This window comes from Gekko japonicus, unplaced genomic scaffold, assembly GCF_001447785.1.
Source record: "Gekko japonicus isolate JY-2015 unplaced genomic scaffold, Gekko_japonicus_V1.1 scaffold4547, whole genome shotgun sequence".
In the NCBI taxonomy this organism is placed as follows: domain Eukaryota; kingdom Metazoa; phylum Chordata; class Lepidosauria; order Squamata; family Gekkonidae; genus Gekko; species Gekko japonicus.
Genome location: NW_015169926.1, coordinates 23,940 through 43,088, shown reverse-complemented (window position 1 = coordinate 43,088; position 19,149 = coordinate 23,940). Strand labels below are relative to the sequence as shown.

At 46.5% G+C, this 19,149-nt stretch overlaps 2 protein-coding genes across 2 annotated transcripts; both read left to right on the top strand.

The window, feature by feature from the left end:
* Positions 1-5,807: 5,807 nt before the first annotated feature.
* Positions 5,808-8,865, top strand: LOC107115769 (mas-related G-protein coupled receptor member H-like). Its single transcript, XM_015417534.1, has 2 exons — positions 5,808-6,585; positions 8,858-8,865. Exons 1-2 carry the CDS (start codon positions 5,808-5,810, stop codon positions 8,863-8,865), a joined length of 786 nt encoding a protein of 261 aa, XP_015273020.1.
* Positions 8,866-16,441: 7,576 nt separating this feature from the next.
* Positions 16,442-17,386, top strand: LOC107115768 (mas-related G-protein coupled receptor member H-like). Its single transcript, XM_015417533.1, has one exon. The coding sequence runs from the start codon at positions 16,442-16,444 to the stop codon at positions 17,384-17,386; it is 945 nt and encodes a 314-aa protein (XP_015273019.1).
* The last annotated feature ends 1,763 nt before the right edge of the window (positions 17,387-19,149 follow it).

The window sequence follows — 19,149 nt, the reverse complement described above, 5'->3', positions numbered from 1 at the left end:
CTGCTCCACAATGGCTAACATGTGCTTCTTTTTTTTTTTTTGGTAAACAAATTTTATTTTCTTAGGAATTCAACATTTAGAATTAAACCATTTCATCCTTTCCATTGTCTACCCCATTCCCATTTCCTCCCCTCCCTCCAGTGGCTTCCCGCAATGCTTCCCCCCCTACTCCACATTACTTTACATCATTAATTATATCATTTTCTTATCATTACAATCTCAAGATAACATCATTTGACTTAATATTGATCTAAACATATTAAGTTTTGTTTCACATCCCAGTTCTTTTCCAGATATATTTTAAAGTCACTCCATTCTTGAAAAAACACGTCATCTTCTTTGTTATTCCACTTTTTCATAATTTTATCCATTTCTGCCATGAACAGAACTTTTTGTATCCAGTCTTCGATTTCTGGCACTTTCTCTGTTTTCCAAAATTGTGCATAAATCATTCTCGCTGTTGTAATTAAGTACCAGAATAAGGTCTTTTTAGTCGTATTGATTTCTTCCATTTTCAATCCCAAAAGCAGAATTTCTGGTGCCTTTTTGAAAGAGCATTTCAATATTTTTTGCATTTCTTTGTGGACTTTTGTCCAAAAGTCTACAGCTTTCTCGCAAGTCCACCACATATGGTAAAATGAGCCCTCGTGACTCTTGCATTTCCAACATTTGTTTGACATATTCTGGTTCATATTTGCAATTTTTTTCAGAGTCATGTACCACCTATACATCATTTTATAACAATTCTCTCTAACATTAGTACAGCTAACATGTGGTTCTTCTTCCCATCATCCTTTGAGCTGAATGTGTGCTGGCTTCATTAACATAGAAGACAGGCAAGCTTTCCCTATGTGAGATCCCTCTGTCACACTAGGTGATGCAAACAGCTTTCTTTGGCTCATGGTATTTGCACAGTCCATTTGTTACCTTGTGTAAGCAGATATAAAATCATAAATAAGTCTGTCTCATAACAACATCCAAACACCCTGGGCCAACGACGTACTGACTGCAGAGTCACCCCTGAATGGCCATAAAACGGCCACAAATCTATGCAGACACTTCCATAAAACCAGAGAGCAAACAAAGTGAAAGCAGCATGCAGTCCGGATGCTGCCATAAAATCCGACAATCAATCAAAGCGAAAGTGGCATGCAATGCAGAGGGGAATTTCTGTTCCAGCGTGGGGTTGGTAAGACAGTGGAGCAAATGCTGGATGCAGATTGGGCCAAAGAGTGTGGCTGCAAACAGAGAAAAGGTAGTGAGTGCTCGAAGATACCTCTTTTTAAGAGTCTCCAACAAAGCAGGATGCGTGCCAGCCTTTCTGATGCCTTTACAGAGCCTGGCAAGTAGCAAATGCAAAGCTTCTCCGATAGAATTGCCATCCTACAGGTGAGCAACAAACACACGGGAAACACGGCAAATAATAAGCCACACCCAACAGCAGAAGCACATTAGCATATTAGGCCACACACCCCATGCCTTCCCTTGGCTTGTCTGGGCACCCCGCAGCTGCGGGGAGCCCAGGCAAGCTGGCCCTTGGACAAGCCAGGGGAGGCATTTAAATGCATCTCTGATCCTTCCAGCCCCCCCGGCCCACCCATCTCGGAGTAATGGGGGGTCACTCTCCAGGCCTTCCCTCTGTAGCCAGGCACCCAGAGGTTTTGGCTGTAGTGGGCGTGGCCAACTCTGAAGCCAGCCGGAACACTGTTCCTGTGTGTTCCTGCACAAAAATAGCCCTGAATTATATATCTACTAACAGAAAAGTCCACAGCTACAGAGACCTATTCCAATGCCGTAGACTATCTTGCTCCTGATAAGAGACTGGTGGAGGTTGCAGCAGTTGTAAAGGATGAGAGATGCAGCAGGCTGTTATGTTCTCCACCAAAAGCGATTCAGCAAGCCTCAAAGCAAGCATGAGAGACGCAGCAGGCTGTTATGTTCTCCACAAAAAGTAATTCAGCAAGCATCAAAGGAAGCAACGCGCCTCCCAGGCGGAGAATTGTCGACTTGTGCACTGTAGCATCGTGAGCTTTGGTTCCAGGAAAAAATGTGTCTGCCTGAAGAAGAATCTGTCGAAACACACAATTTTTGCCTGGGAGGCATGTTGCTTGCTTTGATGCTTGCTGAATCGCTTTTTGTGGGAAACATTAACAGCCTGCTGCATCTCTCATGTTTGCTTTGAGGCTTGCGGGATCGCTTTTGGTGGAGAACATAACAGCCTGCTGCATCTCTCATCATTTATGACTGTTGCAACCCTTCATCAAAATCCTCCAGGTGAGCAGGGGGCATCAGCCCCAAAAAGTTCCTACAAACTGCGGAAGAGAGAGAAGAAGTAAAGGCTGAAGGACTCTGAATTGTGCCTTTGAGAACTTTGGTTCTAGGGGATGATGGGGGGCACTGTTATTGGGCAATTAAATGTAACTGGGGATGGTTAAAAGGGTTAAAAGATTGACACAGTTCATAAGAAGTACAAAGATGAAAAGTCTGAATGAAGTATAAAAAGCTAGTTGGAGATCTCCTCTCTTGGGTTTTTAGTTAGTAGTGGGTTCTTTACTTTCTCCCTTATATGTAGCTTTCCCTTTCCCTTTTTTCTGTTCTAGTTTTTGTAGTATACCATTGCAAAAGTTTCCTCCGTCTTCCGCTGAAGGCTGCCGTGATGCCTAAGATAAGAATGTTACATGATATTATCAAGCTAACCGTAAGGCGTTTTATACAATTTGAACTGAGCTTGGAGAACAGCAGACACTTCCCCTTCTCAGCCGGAACTGGCAAAGTGTATCTGCAAGTCTGCTGCCGTTCCAGGCCAGGACAAGGGACAGTTGCCATCTTCCGCTCAACAAGGCTAACCCCGGAAACTGTCTCTATTGAAGACACCACATTCAGCTGCATGGAGAGGAAGTCCATGGGATCTCCGGAAGGGGGCTTTGGCTCTTGAAACCTCCTACCCTGGAAATTGTGTCTGTTCCTAAGTTGCTACAGGACTTGGATCTGGTTCTTCTACTGCAGACCAAGATGGCTACCCTCTGAAACCATCTTCCAGTCACCGTATCTGAAGAAAGCTGATCCTTCACAGGTAGGTGTCAATCTCATCACCCACTAGCTCATTTTCTGGGGGCAGGAAATACATTTTGCACAACCAGTCGTCTGATTCACAGGGGCTCTTGAAGGCTGTAGATGTTTCTCAATGGAGATGCCAGAGGATGAACATACTGCATTCCACAGGCACCCTTCCTTCAGAGCATCTCCAGGGATCATGGAGACTCCTTGTCAGCTGGAAGAAACTGTCCTGGAATGTCTCATAGTGTTGTTCCACTCAGCACAAGGCAGTGTCATATGTTCATGTGGTATGGTGGTTAAGAGTGTTGTTGGACCAGTATCTGGGAGTCCTAGGTTCAAATACCCGCTCATGCCATGAAAACTCACTGGGTGACCTTTGGCAGGTCATGTTCTTGAATCCTGACGTCCCTCACAGTATAAAATTGAAAGTATAAAATTGAGGAGAGGAGAATGAGGCGAGCCACTTTGGGTCCCCACTGGGGAGAAATGAGGGTTATAAATAAACTAAATAAAATCAATGTATGAAAAATGATCCACAGTGACCTTTGAAAAATTCTTTATCCTGATAGGTTGGATAAGATGTTTTAAATAAAGGAAAGATGTATGCCTGGATTTGAGTCCAGTACCTTAGAGACCAACAAGATTTCCCCCACAAACTTGTGGGTCTCTAAGGGGATACTGGATTTGCATTTAGTGGTTAAGACGCTGAACTGCAGGCTGTGGAAGGTCGGTAGTTCAGCAGTTCGAGACCTGAGTGCCGCATGACAGAGTGAGCTCCCGTCTCCAGTTCCAGCTCCTGCCAATCTGGCAGTTCGAAAGCAAGAAATTGCAAGTAGATAAATAGGGACCACTTTGGTGGGAAGGTAACAGCGTTCCGTGCACCTTGGTGTTTAGTCATGCCGGCCACATGACCTCAGAAACATCTTTGGACAGCGCTGGCTCTTCGGCTTGGAAACGGAGATGAGCACCGCAACCCTAGAGTCGGATTTGACTGGCTTTCGAGCAAGGGAACCTTTAAGGGGCTACTGGATTTGCATTTAGCTGATCTAATATAGGCAGACGTGGGTACCCTCTGAAACTACATCTTTGTCTCGGTTATTGACAGACTCTAACACACGGGAGCTCTACGCTTCCCAGATGTTGCAGTGTGATCGCGCCTGGAAAATCCGCCTATCTTCCGTCTCTGTAGCATGGCTAATGCTCCATGTGACCGCAGCCTAATATAGCCAGACGTGGCTACCCTCTGAAACAACATCTATGTCTCGGTTATTGACAGACTCTAACCTATCCCATTTTTTGGCTGATATCCCTGAAAGGGTCCTTCCCATCCCCCTCTCTCCCTTTCTCTGATTCCGTTCCAGTTTCCTCATATTGTCTCTGTTCTCTCAGTTTACGAGGGTAGCTGTTCTAGCATCATGTAAAACCAATAGATTAGAGTCCAGTTGCACCATAGAAGCCCATGAGATTCTCGGGGCATAAGCTTTCAGGAGTCAAAGATCCCCTCTCCAGATATCTGTGTCACCATCAGTATTTCCCCTGCCTCATTAATGCTTCTCCAAAATGGTGGACCAAGATTATGTAAGCCTCCCTCTACAGGCTCCTCGTGTTTGCGGAAGGACAGCACAAGGAGTGTGTATTAAATGGGTGATAGGAGCCTGCCAGCTCTTTTCTGTTTGCTCCACTGTAGCCATGTAAGAAATGGGGGTTGTGCTGTGGAGCCAATAACAGCTCAAGAGAGTACTTTGAGAGACAAATAAAGCAGTTCAGATAGTCGGGAGTAATTTTTTTTAACATAATAAAGGCTTGTCAGTCCAATGAAAATACACACTTACCTTGGCCAGTTGCAGCATGTCTCCTTGTTGGAGTGGGCAACTCAGCTGGACACTGCGGTTGGCTGTATCACTCTAAGCGTGTATAGGTGTTATCTCCTTGAATGGGATGCCTCTCTTTGTCTTAACCTGGGAGCTTCCTTCTTACCCCTCCTCTCTCTCTCCCTGTGTTCTTTCACTGTCTCTTCTCACATGTCCTTCAATGGAGATCCCGGTCTCTGCAAGTCTCTCCTTTAAATGCCCAGCCCCTCATACTTCCACCACGCACATGATGCCCGACAAGTTGGCCATCTGTGATAGGGAAAGTACTCTTTAGGGTAGGCTTCTCTTTCCAGCCAGTTTGGTGCAGTGGTTAAGTGTGCGGACTCTAATCTGGGAGAACCGGGTTTGATTCCCCACTCCTCCACTTGCACTTGGCTGGATGACCTTGGGCAAGCCGTAGTTCTGATAAGAGCTGTCCTGGAAAAAGAGCAGTTTCTGTCAAGAGCTCTCCCAGCCCCACCTACCTCACAGGGGGTGTCTGTTGTGGGGAGGGGAAGGGAAAGGAGATTGTAAGCCGCCCTGAGACACCTTTGGGTAGGGAAGGGCGGGGTATAAATCCAATCTCTTCTTCCTCTTCTCCTCCTCACTGCAATCTGAATTTATTTATTTATTTATTATTTTCTATTTATTTCCTGCCATGCCTGCAATGAATGTGAACTGGATCTACTTAGTTTACCTTTTTTCTGGTAATATCCTCTGTTCCTCTTCCTCCATCTCCATTCTGAGTGTCACGGGGGGAGGGGGATAACAAAAAACAAGAATTGAATCGTTCATGGTTTCCTTTCTCCTAACAGAAATGTAAAGACAAGTCAAGACCAGAATCCTGAAAGAAGAAACTGAGCATCATAACTAATATCCAGCCCGACAACCCTTCCCATTATGGATGCTGCCCTGGATCATTATGATCACCCAAGTTATACTTACTCTTTTCTCCCGAATGACAGTATCAATTATGGGAACGTTTCAGAAGAGATTTCATCTCGTAATACCACTGATGTTGAAAGCCACAATAGTATCGATGATAGTGTAGGTATTCGTATCTCCGTATTGGTCATCTGCATTCTTGGAGCCGTGGGGAACGGGATTGTCATCTGGCTTCTCGGCTTCCGTATTAAGAGGAATCCTTTCAGCACCTACATCTTGAACTTGGCCGTCGCTGATTTCGGGGTCCTCCTAACAGCTATATTTTTTGTTGTTTATTCTTGGGTTGGATTTATTCATGATACTCTCATTATACTCTTTGTCTTCTTTTTCCTATTCCTATCGACATACAGCAGTAGTCAATTTCTGCTGACGGCTATCAGCATCGACAGGTGTGTGGCCGTCTTCTTCCCACTTTGGCATCGATGCCACCGGCCACCGCATTTGTCTACTATTGTATGTGCACTGATTTGGGTCCTCTCCTTCCTGTTTACCGCGGTTACCTACACTCTTCTGCTTCTTAATTTAGAGGGGGAAAAGATGGCAGGGTGTGTTCAGTTTATTGTGAATGCTGTGCTGTGCCTCCCGGTCATGACGATTGCCACTGTGGCCCTCTTCATCAAAATCTGTTTGAAAGCACGACAGCATCGGAGGGGGAAACTTTTGACCATCATCTTACTCACCCTTCTCTTCTTCCTCCTCTTTGCTTTTCCATTGAATGTCATGTTCATCCTCTGTATTTTCAATCACTTACCATTATACGCATCAGACAGTGCACTGCTATTTGCCTGTTTAAATAGCAGTGTAAACCCAGCTATTTATATCTTGGTTGGGAGGCAATGGAAGTCTACACAGAGGGAGAACATGAAGATGATCCTCCAGAAGGTTTTCAAAGAGGAAAAAAGTTGTACGGATGGAACCCGAGTTGAAACCCAGTTGTGATGTCATTTCGCAGAAAAAGAGGTGTAGGAGCTCATTTGCATATGCCACACACCCTGACCTCACCGGAAGTGTGTCAGAAGGCAACACCCACAGCGCAGGCTCCACTGGACTGTTTTGGATTGCTAGCTATTGGGGGGGGGGACATGCAGATCTGTTATCACAGAGGAGGGTGAGCTTGTACCTGAATAAAACCTGGTCTTAAAGGTGCCACTGGACTGTTTTGGACCGGGGGCTCTGCAGCTTACCTGGCTTCTTCTTGGTCTGACTGAGGGCTTCTGGGAGCAGGGGGTGGGGGGGGGGGCTCTGCAGCTTACCTGGCTTCTTCTTGGTCTGACTGAGGGCTTCTGGGAGCAGGGGGTGTGGCTTGTTGCATGTGCCCGCCCCCTGGGCTCTTTACTGCTGGAGCTCCGCTCCTGTGCGCTCCTGCAGGAAATGACCCCTGGTGATGCCCATTCCAAGGGCCAAAAGCTGCTTTCTTTCTCACAGGCAGATTCCATTGTACTTAAATGACATATAAGGAAAATCTGTAGAGTTATGACAGTTCTGTGTCAAAGTTTTAAAATGAATTCTCTGTCTCTAGACAGCCCCCCACTATCCTTTGGCAAGGCACAACCCAACTTCAACTGAGGAGAATGGCCTTAGAATGACAGGATTGTTCTTTTGTATTCCTTCTTCCCTGCCATAAGAAACTGGAATCCAGATATGTTCCCCTCACCAAGTCAAAAGAAGCCAGCCAGCCCCCCCCCCAAAAAAAGGAACCATCAGAGCACTCCCTTTTTCGGCAGTTCTGCTCTGCACCACCGGAGATGCAACATCCCTAGGGCGGGATTAAGGCCAACTGATGCACTAAAGAAAGCCCCACAATGGTGCCCGTTGGCCCTTCCATGACTTAACTGACAAGATGGAAGCAAAATGTGATCTCCGACAACACCTTTAAAGTAGAACAAAGCCGATAAGGACAATCACAAAAATTGACTGAAGTCATAGAATCATAGAATGTTAGAGTTAGAAGGGATCTAGCAGGTCATCTAGTCCAACCCACCTGCACTCTGCAGGAGCATAGCCGAAAGATAGCCCTACATAGTCGAGGGTGGCGGTGATAGAGTTAAGGGCAGGAAAGCTAGGGGGGAAACCTCTGTGGTGCCCCCCTTCCGCTGATGCCCTAAGCACGTGCTGATCTTGCTTAATTGTCAATCCGGGACTGCCGATGCCCCTCCCCCTCAGGCTCCATCTCCAAATCTCCAAGAATTTCCCAACCTGGAGCTGGCAACCCTCCTCTCCACCCTTTTTCAAGATTTATTTTCCATCTGACAATTCTGACATTTTGAACTCATTTTTTATTTCACACAATAATCGAGCTGGAGAGACTGAGAACGGAAAGGCAGAATGTTAATATATGAAAGGGGAAAAAATGTTTCATTGGATCTGGGCCCACAGAGCCTTTTAGGACCAAGCCTTTTTTGGGCATAAGCCTCGGGCGGAGGCTATCTTGATGTCTAAGATTAGAACTTTTCCCCAGATGATATCAAGCTAACGGTAGGATGTCATATACAATTTGAGCTGAGCTTGGAGTACAGCAGACGCTTCCCCTTCTCAGTGGGAAATGGAAAAGTCCATCTGGAAGCCCGCTGCCATTCCAGCCCAAGACAAGGGACGATTGCCATCTTCCACTCAACAAGGCTAACCTCAGAAACTGTCTTTATTGAAGGCAACACTTTCAGCTGCATGGAGCGGAAATCCATGGGTTCTCCGGAAGGAAGCTTTGACTCTTCAAAGCTCCTACCATGGAAATCTTGATGGTTTCTAAGGGGCTCTTGGACTAGCTGTTCTACTGCAGACTAACTATCTCCTGAAGCTCTCTTCCAGTCACCATATCTGAAGAAAGCTGATCCTTCACAGGTATGTGTCAATCTCGCCTCCCACCGCCTCATTTGCTGGCGGGCAGGAAATGCATTTTACACACTGCCAGTCATCTGATTCACAGGGGCTTTGCAAGGCTTTAGGAGATTTCTTTCTTTCTTTCTTTCTTTCTTTCTTTCTTTCTTTCTTTCTTTCTTTCTTTCTAGATTTTTAGTTGAATTTTTAGAGGGATACAGAATGGGGGGGGAAGGGAAAGGGGAGGAAAGCATAAAAATATAGTTGTCAAAATCACAATGTTAGGTCAATCTTACAAATGTTAGGGACATCCCTTAATCAAAATGTATATGTGTACAATAACAGGGGGGAAAACCAGAAAGGAAAATATGACATTGTAGCTTAGAAAATATATAGAATTGTAACTTATAATTATATATGGCTATATATATATATACATACTAGGAGGAATGCCCGTTGCGGGAAGAGGCAATGAGCCCTAGGGAGAGCAGTCGCTGCGGGGCAAGGGGGCTGTGCTGCCCCCCCGAATCTGTCCCGGGGTGGGCCATGTGGTGGCCTCACCCCTCCCCGAGCACAGCCAGGGCAAGTGGAGCCCTCCCCCAATGCAGGGCCCACTGCCTGGACAGTGAAGGCTGCTCCGAGCAAGGGAAGCATGGCGCGGCGGCCAGAGAGAGGCCTGGCAGCGGGGAAGGGGGCTGGCCTGCTCCCCCTTACAAGAAGGGCCCGCCACCTCCATTGCCGAAGCCACAGCAGGTGGGGGAAGCGAGTCGTAGCCGCCTCCCCTGTCCCCAGGTCAAAAGAGGGAAGTCCCCCGAAGAAGGGGCTGCTGCCTAACTGTCCCCGGCCGCAGCAGGTGAGGGAAGGGCGGCGCGGCCGCCCCCCCCCATCCCGGAGGCAAGGCAGGCCTGGTGGAGGGCCCCCGCCTCTGAAGAAGGTGTTGGAGTGAGGTGGACCAGGCGGGCAGTCGGGAATGACCTCCTCCTCCACCATCCCCAGTCTCTGCTGTCCCCCTCGATGACAACCCGGTTCTCCGGGACCGCTGCACCCTCCTGGTGCCGTCCCTGCCTTCACTCCCAACCCAGCACCATTGCCTGGCATTGCAGCCTCCCTTCCCCGGCTCCTGGCTGCGGCGTTCACTCACAGTGTTCGCCTCCCACCTCCCAGCCAATGGCATGGCAGCAGCCTTGAGCAGCAGCTGGCTGGCCAATGGCTGACGGAGCGCATTTTGTCCCTGCTGCGTCTTACTCAATTGAGTAAGACACACACACACATAAATAATTGAGTAAGACACACACACGAACACACACACACACACACACATACACACATACATACATACACACACACGGAGGAAGGCCTGTTGTGGGAAGAACTACAATGAGCTCTAGAAAGAGGCTACAGGTGAGTGGCTGTGGTTGGTGGGGTGGCGGAGGGAAGGGGAAATTAGAGGGAGGCCAACCATGTTTATCTCCTTTTGCTTAGCTATAAGGCAGGGTTTTCTCAAGTCATTTTGCTGCCTCAGGTGGGTAGTGTGGGAGGAGAGCCACATGGTAACAGATATGGTTCCCTCTACCCCTGACTTATGTTGGTTTGGGGTTATGCAGTGGCAGCTAAGGTAGGAGTGCACTTCCTCCTATGCCATCTTTTCTGGGTTCCAAGGGTCTGGAAAGTGGTTGTGTAGTCAGGTACAAATTTGCCAACTCTGGGTTGGGAAATACCCATAGATTTGAGGGGTAGAGCTTGGGAAGGGCAGGGTTTGGGGTGGGGAGGGACCTTAGCAGGGTATAATGTCACAGAGTCCACTGCCCAACGCAGCCATTGTCTCCAATGTAATAGCTGAAGATCTCCTAGAGGTTGGCAATACTTAGGGGAGGGCTTTAGTGAAGGTTTAGTGGGGGCTTTAGTTGAAGGACTTTAGTGAAGTATACTGCCATAGAGCTCACCCTCCAAAGCAACCATTTTCTCCATGGGGACAGATCTCTTTAGTGTGGAGGTCAATTGTAATTCAGGGAGATGTCCTGCGCTTTTCCCCCCAACTCCTGTTGAACAGTTTAACTGATTAACACTACAACTGACACTCTGCTAATGCCCCACAGCCTCTTGGGACTCCCAGCTTGGGAGCTGTAGTTCTAATTCCCTTTGCTATGGCTGCAGTAAGGCCAGCTGAGAGCTATAACTCCCAAGGTACAACACATCAGAAGTGGGGGTATAAGAATGGAACAGCTGGTGGGATGGGCAAATAGGCACCAAGGTAGATTCTCCAGTGGCCAATGGGAGAGTAGGTAAGTTGTCACCAACATGGCTTGGCTTTTATATATTAATAGGAATAAGACCCATTGTGGAAATAAATACACTAGATGGGTGCCACAGCCTTGGGCACTCAGTGTCAATTTGCTGTGGCAATCTCAACAGGGTATAATGATAGAGACCACCATTTTCTCCAGGGGAACTGATCTCTGCCATCTGAAAAGCAGTTGTAATTCTGAGTGGTCTCCAGCCCTCACCTGGAGATTGGCAACAACAGTTCCCAGGGAGGAAATGGCTGGTTTGGAGGGTGGAGTCTATGGATCTGGCTGAGGTCCCACCCCTTCTCAAACCCCAGTCTATTCAAGCTCCACCCTCAAATCTCCAGAAATTTCCCAACCTGGAGTTGGCAACCCCTCTCCTCCCCAGCCAACCATCATCCTTCTGTTATCTGCCCCCTGACCTCAGGTTTCCAACTCTTCCCTGCTCCCTGCAACCTCTACCTAGGAAAAGTAGTCTTTCTCCCCAGTGGGGACCAAAGCAGCTCACATAATTCTTCTCTCCCTCTTTTGATCTGCACAACAATCCTGTGAGGTAAGTTAGGCTGAAAGTATGTGAGTGGTCCGAATCACCCAGTCAGCTTCCATAGCAAGAACCTGAGTCTGGCAGACCCTGCACCATATCAGCAAGGTATAATGACACAGAGTCCACCATTTTTTCCAGGAGAACTGATCTCTGACATCTGGAGAGCCGTTGTAATTACAAGTGATCTCCAGCCCCCACCTGGAGATTGGCAACAATGGTTCCACAGGAGGAAAAGTACAGTCTATAGACATGTATGATCTGCTGTTTTTTCCCCGTTTGCAGGGTGGCACTCCCAGAAGGTCCTACTCAGATGAGCAAAGCTATTGTGGTAGAGCAAAGGAGGAGAAGCAGTTCTGCAGGTATGGGGGTCCAAGGCCATGAAGGGCTTTGCATGTGATAGGAAGTGCCTTGAAGTGAATGGTTCTGAATCCTGATTAGGGATGGGCACAAATCAAAGCACAAAACAAAATTTGTCAGGAATTTTGCCTGTTTGTGGTTCTCAAATAAAGTTACAAACTTCCCTGAACTTCTAGAGTTGGAAGGGAGCTTCAGGGCCATCTAGTCCAACCCCCTGCACAAAGCAAGAAATTGAAAAGATTGAAAAGACTGCTGTCCAAAAAAATCTAAGGGTTTTTTTTTGTCTTGGAGATTTGTGTTTGAAACTGATTAGCCATATATGAGTGTGTCTTTTACACATATATCTATTATTTATGTATTCATTCATTTTGAATTGTCCTTTTTATCTGTATTTATGGTGACTGGTCTTATGACCTCAATAAACTTTTGCCTTTTTGAAACCGATTATCTAAACAAATTTCAATACATTGTCTAGCCTGGCTATATTTCACAAACTACCCTAGTTATCCTGATGAGTGATCTACGCTGATCTACTACCCAGTGTGTCTTTCCATGTTATTTTCCTGCACCTTCCAACAATGGCTACTTTTACATGTGTAGGACAATGCATTCTTGAGGCACTGCTTCAATTGTTTGCCACTGGAGCTTCCCCTCTCACTGACTGAGTGCCACCATGCATGGCATCTTTCTTGGCTGCCTGCCAGTTATAAGTCTGGTGTCACTTGCCAGTGTTTACAGTTGCTGTTGAGCTCTTCCGGGGGGCCAAATGATGACATTAGGAATTTGCCCTGTTTGTGGTTCTTGAACTAAGTTCATGACAGATCTAACATCATGAATTTCCATGAATTTTTAGAATCATAGAGTTGAAAGGGTCATCACTCCCTTACACAATGCAGGAAATTCATGAATACTTCCCCCCACGGCCCCAGTGACCCCTGTTCAATGCCCCGAAGATGACAAAAAGCAGTTTGTGTTGATTTGAGGTGGTTCATGGATAGAGTGGAAAGCAGGGGTTTAAAAGGGCTCCGAGTCCCTTTAAACCCCTGTTTTCTGTTCACCACGAAAGCAGCAAAAACCACTCAGTGGTGAGGAGCAAGTTGTTCCCCCTCACTCAGCTGTATTTTTTGGCTTTCTGCAAACCGTTTAAAGGCCTGCAGTCGCTTTCAATGGGGATTGCTAGGCGATGAACTACGAACCGATTCGGTTCATGAACGAACTTCCCAGTTAAATTCTTCATTTGGTTCTCCCGAAATTACAACCAACCTCCAGGCTACAGAGATCAGTTTCCCTGGAGAAAATGGCTGCTTTGTAGGGAGGGCTGTGTGGTGGTATGTACTGACAATGCCTCTCCCCTCCTCATACCCCACCCTCCCAAGGCTCCATCCCTAAATCTCTCAGGATTTCCCAACCTGGGGTTGGCAACCCTACTCTCCAACCTGATTCAGGATTTATTTTCCGTCTGCCGATTCTGACATTTGTGTATGGATTTTTATTTCACATGTTTTATTTATTTATTTATTTATTGCATTTATATCCCACCCATCCCTTACATGGGCTCAGGGCAGGTAACAACTCTCCCATATATACAATACAATTTTATAAGTATGATAATCCGGTTGGAGAGATTGAGGAAGGAAATGGAATGGCAGAAAGCATACGGAGCAGACGTCCATCACTGGCTATTAGCCACAAGGTATCAGATAGGAACTCTCGGGCTGGGGCAAGTGATGCTCTGTATTCTTGGTGCTGGGGGGGCAACAGCGGGAGGGCTTCTGGTGTCCTGGTCCCACTGGTGGACCTCCTGATGGCACCTGGTATTTCTGGCCACTGTGTGACAGAGTGTTGGACAGGATGGGCCATTGGCCTGGTCCAACATTGGCTTCTCTTATGTTCTCATGTTCTTAATGTTAGCATAACAAAGAAATACTTTTCTTCAGATCTGGGTTCACAGTGCCTTTTTAGGCCATCAGGCTCCCATTGCAAAAGTCTCCATCTGCTGCTGAAGGCTGTCTTAACATCTAAGATAAGAACATTTTCTCATATGATATTATCAAGCTAACTGTAAGATGTTTTATACCATTTGAACTGAGCTTGGAGAACAGCAGACACTTCCCCTCCTCAGCTGGAACTGGAAAGGTCTATCTGCAAGTCTGCCGTCATTCCAGCCCAGGACGATGGACAGTTGCCATCTTCCACTCAACAAGGCTAACCTCGGAAACTGTCTCCATTGACGGCACCAGATTCAGCTGCATGGAGTGGAAATCCATGGGATCTCCTGAAGAGAGCTTTGACTCTTGAAAGTTCCTACCCTGGAAATCCTATTGGTCTCTAAGGTGCTACTGGACTCAAATCTAGCTGTTCTACCATAGACCAAGATGGCTACCAGTCACCATACCTGAAGAAAGCTGTTCCTTCACAGGTATGTGTATCTACAGGCTCCTCATTTTTGCTGAGGGATGTGTATTAAATGTGCAATGGGAATTTTGTGCCTGTCAGCATTTTTCTGTTTGTACCCACAGAATACATGGCAAACCAGTTTTAGACTCCAAACTCCCCCGTGGAGCTCAGACTGGCTCCACTGTAGTCATGGAAGAAATGGGTGTTGTGCAGTGGAGCCAATACCATACCAGCTATTTGGGAATAAATGTTTAATATTATAAAGGCTGGTCAATCCAATGAAAATAAGCACTTACCTTGTCTATTTGTTGGAGGGAGCAACTCAGCATGCCTGGACATTGGGTGGGGGGTACATCACTCTAAGGGTTCCTAGTTGTTGTCTCTTTGAATAGGATATCTCTCTTTGCCTTAACCTGGGAGCTGCCCTCTGACCCCTTCCCTCTCGCTCGCTTTGTCCTCTCATTTCCTCCACATGGCCTTCCATGGAGACAAATGTCTCTATAGGACTCTCCTGTAGATCCAGTGTCCAGTACTCTTTAGGTTAGGCTTTTCTCTCTTCATTTGTCTACAACCTGAATGTGAACCGAATCGACTTGAATACATGTAAGTTTACCTTTTTTGCAACATTCTCCTTGGGATATTGATTTACTGCACTCATTGTCCTGCTTCTATGATTGGGGAAACTTTTCTGTATTGACCAAATATCCCAATACTGCTATGATACCTTTTTTTAACATTCATGGTGGTCAACATGTCCCTGAGGCCATTCATGTATGGAAGGCTAAATCTGTAACCCAGTTATTGTATGGTGTTTATATCTGGGTTGGTACATATGACATGCAAAACCCTCATATGGTTCCCCAGGAAACAAAATCATCCAAAGAGTGATTAACACATGGAATTCACTGCTACAGGAGGTGGCGGCGGCTACAACCATGGACAGCTTCAAGAGGGAATTAGATAAGCATATGTAACAGAAGTCCATCAGTGGTTATTAGCCACAAGGTATAGATAGGAACTCTCGGGCTGGGGCAAGGGATGCTCTGTATTCTTGGTGCTGGGGGGGCAACAGTGGGAGGTCTTCTAGTGTCCTGGCCCCCGCTGCTGGACCTCCTGATGGCACCTGGTATTTTTGGCCACTGTGTGACAACAGAGTTTTGGACTGGATGGGCCATTGGCCTGATCCAACATTGGCTTCTCTTATGTTCACATGTTCTTATGACTTTGTAATGTGTAGATGATTTTAAAACCTGGAGATGGATAAAAATAATTGGAAAACGCAAATGTCTCCTGTCCAGTGACATTCTGGTAGGTCTACAGGAGTAAACAAACCTTACCCATTCTACAGTTCTTAGACTTTCCTAATCTCTCTCTATATGGAGCTGCATCATGTGAGTCTAGAAGATTCTGGCTATCAAACTGAGCAAACGCAATCATCTTCCTATCTCTTTCTCTCAAGCATATGACCATTAGAAGCAATTCTTTCTCGCTCTCCCCTGCCCTTACCCCTTTTTGTTTTAAACTGACATTCAGATAAGGCAGAAGAACATAGTGCACTTTATTGTGCTTCCTTCCCATCTAGATCTTGATTCTAGACCTTTTTGGTGTTACTTCTGAATTGTGCGGGAAATGTCTCTGCAACACTAGGGGGAATGTCTATCCCCCCCCCCCGACTGGCCTGTTAATGATGGGGAATGGAGGGACCATCCAGGACGTCCTGGCCCCCCTGTGTGTGCGTAAAGTGCTGTCAAGTTGCAGCCATCGTATGTGGCTGTCTTACTTCTGTCACCTCACGAGAAGATAAGACTCACTGGAAAAGACAATAATGCTAGGAAATGTTGAAGGAGGCAGGAAAAGAGGAAGACCCAACAGGAGGTGGATGGACTTAAAAAAGGAAGCCACAAAGGCCCTCGGTTTGCAAGACCTGAGCAAAACTGTTAACGACAGAACATCTTGGAGATCATTAATTGATAGGGTCACCATGAGTCAGAAGCAACGTGACACCACATAACACACACAACAAGTTGTCAAACTGATTCAGTATCTGAGATCAGATGCACAAGGGGGGGACTTCAGCTGTGCCATTTGTTTAACTCTGTAGGAGTAACAGAACATCCCTCTTTCTTTTTCCCTATCAGGGGTATATAGAGGACGAGAGGAGACAAGAGCCTCCGAAGGAGAGTTTGAGCACAATGAGCAATTCAAGCCAGATGCCCCTCTCCACTGTGGAAACTGGAGAAGAATACGAGGGATATGATTCTATGTCCACGTACGCAAATCGTTCAGAGTATACGCGAGACTATACTCCAGAAATTATTGTCATCTCTGTCTGCATTTTGGGACTTGTGGGGAACGGAATCATCATCTGTCTTCTTGGCTTCTGCATTAAGAGGAGCTCTTTCACCACCTACATTCTCAATTTGGCTGTGGCTGACTTTGGTGTGCTCACAGCTGCACTGGGTACAAATCTGCTTCCAATTGTCTTCAAATATCACATTGAGCATTTGGTTTGGTTCTTCCACGAGCTCTTCAATGTCACATACACTGCTGGTCAATTTTTACTTACAGTCATCGGCATTGACAGATGTGTGTTGGTCTTCTTCCCAATTTGGCATCGATGCCATCAGCCACCACACCTGTCCACCATTGTCTCTACTATTATATGGGTCATCTCTTTACTGGTCTGTGAACTCCCCTTCATTCTCCATTGGAATTTGGAGTTCGATTATTGGGAGCTGTGCTTTTTCATGAATGCCCTTCTTTGCCTCCCGCTTCTGAGTATCTCGACTCTGGCTCTGTTCATCAAAGTCCACTTTAAATCACAACGGCGCAAGTGGGGAAAGCTTCTAGTGGCCATCTCACTTTCTCTCCTCTTCTTCCTGATTTTTGCCTTTCCATTTAATGTCATTTACATCCTCAATTACTTTTATTCTTCCGCCTATCGTGACCTGTACATCTGGGGTTTCTTCTGTACCTCCATAAACAGCAGTGTGAACCCAGTCATCTATTTCCTGATTGGGAGGAAGAAAAGGAGTCGAACTAGGGAGAGTCTGAAGGTGATACTACAGAGGGTTTTCAAGGAGGAGGAGAACGGTGGGCGTCCCCCAGTTCAGATGTCTGCTCTGATGTCTCCATGAAAGGTGAATGCTTCTAGTTCAATGGTCCAGATTCTGCTGTACGCTTGACTCTAAGATGTTAGAATGAATTGTTTTGGATGCTTTCGGGTTCTCACAGGTTCCCTAGCCAGAAATATGTAGAGCTAGCAGAGGGGAAGGAGAGGGGAAGGTGAAGATGGAAGAGACTTCCCCCTGCTGGTCCTCCTCCCTCAATGGTCATCAGTTTGCCTGCTTCCGGAGAGTGAGGAACCATCAGTAGGAAAGCCCTACCCAACACTCATCTGCTTTCCATGCGATGCTGATTTCTAGACACCTCTGGAGCACTGGCAGCAGGTTGCCCTAAAGGATTGTCCCAAAGAAGGCAACCCTGAAGAGCCAGCGCTGTCTAAAGATGTTTCCGTGGTCATGTGGCCGGCATGACTAAACACCAAGGCGCACGGAACGCTGCTACCTTCCCACCGAAGCGGTACCTATTTATCTACTTGCAATTTCTTGCTTTCAAACTGCTAGGTTGGCAGGAGCTGGAACTAGTGATGGTACCTCTCCCTTATTTCATGTGGTTAGGTGTGATGTGGCTTTAAATTCCTTGTTGTTTCTTTCTCTCACTCAATGTATGCAATGCTGCCACCAGGAATATAATTCCAGTCTTCACTTAACCTTTCCCACAGCATTGTGGACAAGCTCTAAGGCTCCTTTGTTGGACTATGTGCTTCTGAGGATAAGACTCTGGGTTAGCAATAAACAAGATAAAACTTTATTTGTAGAAGAAGCATATTGGCTACAAGATGTTTCATTAAGTTGCTCAGTAAAATTGTTCCCTTCGTATTCAGGTCTCTGTCAGCTTTTCCCCCTCACATTCTTAAAATACTCTGACTATATTGGGTTTTTCCTAATATGCCCCCTCAAGTATATTTTCTTCCTCCTTTAGAATCTTAATGCCTTTCACAGCACTTCTATATGATTCTAGTTAGAAGACTATGTCTCAGACTCTGTGCAGATTGACCACAACTGACAGCTGCTGGCTGCTGACTTCAAACTGAACCCTCTGCCTTCTCTCTCTCCACACAGACACACACACCTCATAGCTCTGCCCACACACTCTCAATCACCAACCAATAACCTCACCCACTCATCTCCCCCTTTCACCCCCCTTGTTCTTCTGACACTTACCAACCATTTTAAAGAAACTCACAAATGTACATAAGAACATAAGAGACGCCAATGTTGGATCAGGCCAAAGGCCCATCCAGTCAAACACTCTGTCACACAGTGGCCAAAAATACCAGTTGCCATCAGGAGGTCCACCACAGTGGCCAAAAATACCTGGTGCCATCAGGAGGTCCACCAGTGGGGCCAGGGCATTAAAAGCCCTCCCACTGTACACATGTACATAAGAACATAAGAGACGCCAATGTTGGATCAGGCCAAAGGCCCATCCAGTCCAACACTCTGTGTCACACAGTGGCCAGAAATACCAGGTGTCATCAGGAGGTCCACCAGTGGGGCCAGGACATTAGAAGCCCTCCCACTGTTGTGCAACACTTGCCCCAGAGCCCCTATCTATACCTTGTGGCTAATAGCCACTGATGGACCTCTGCTCCATATGCTTGTCTAATTCCCTTTTGAAGCCGTCCATGCTTGTAGTCGCCACCACTTACTGTGGCAGTGAATTCCATGTGTTAATCACTCTTTGGGTAAAGAAGTACTTCCTTTTATCTGTTCTAACCCGACCGCTCAGCAATTTCATGGAGTGCCCACGAGTTCTTGTATTGTGAGAAAGGGAG

What these genes read in the sequence shown, in the direction of transcription:
- LOC107115769 (XM_015417534.1), top strand. Translation starts at nt 5,808, where the DNA reads ATGGATGCTGCCCTGGATCATTATGATCACCCAAGTTATACTTACTCT.
- LOC107115768 (XM_015417533.1), top strand. Translation starts at nt 16,442, where the DNA reads ATGAGCAATTCAAGCCAGATGCCCCTCTCCACTGTGGAAACTGGAGAA.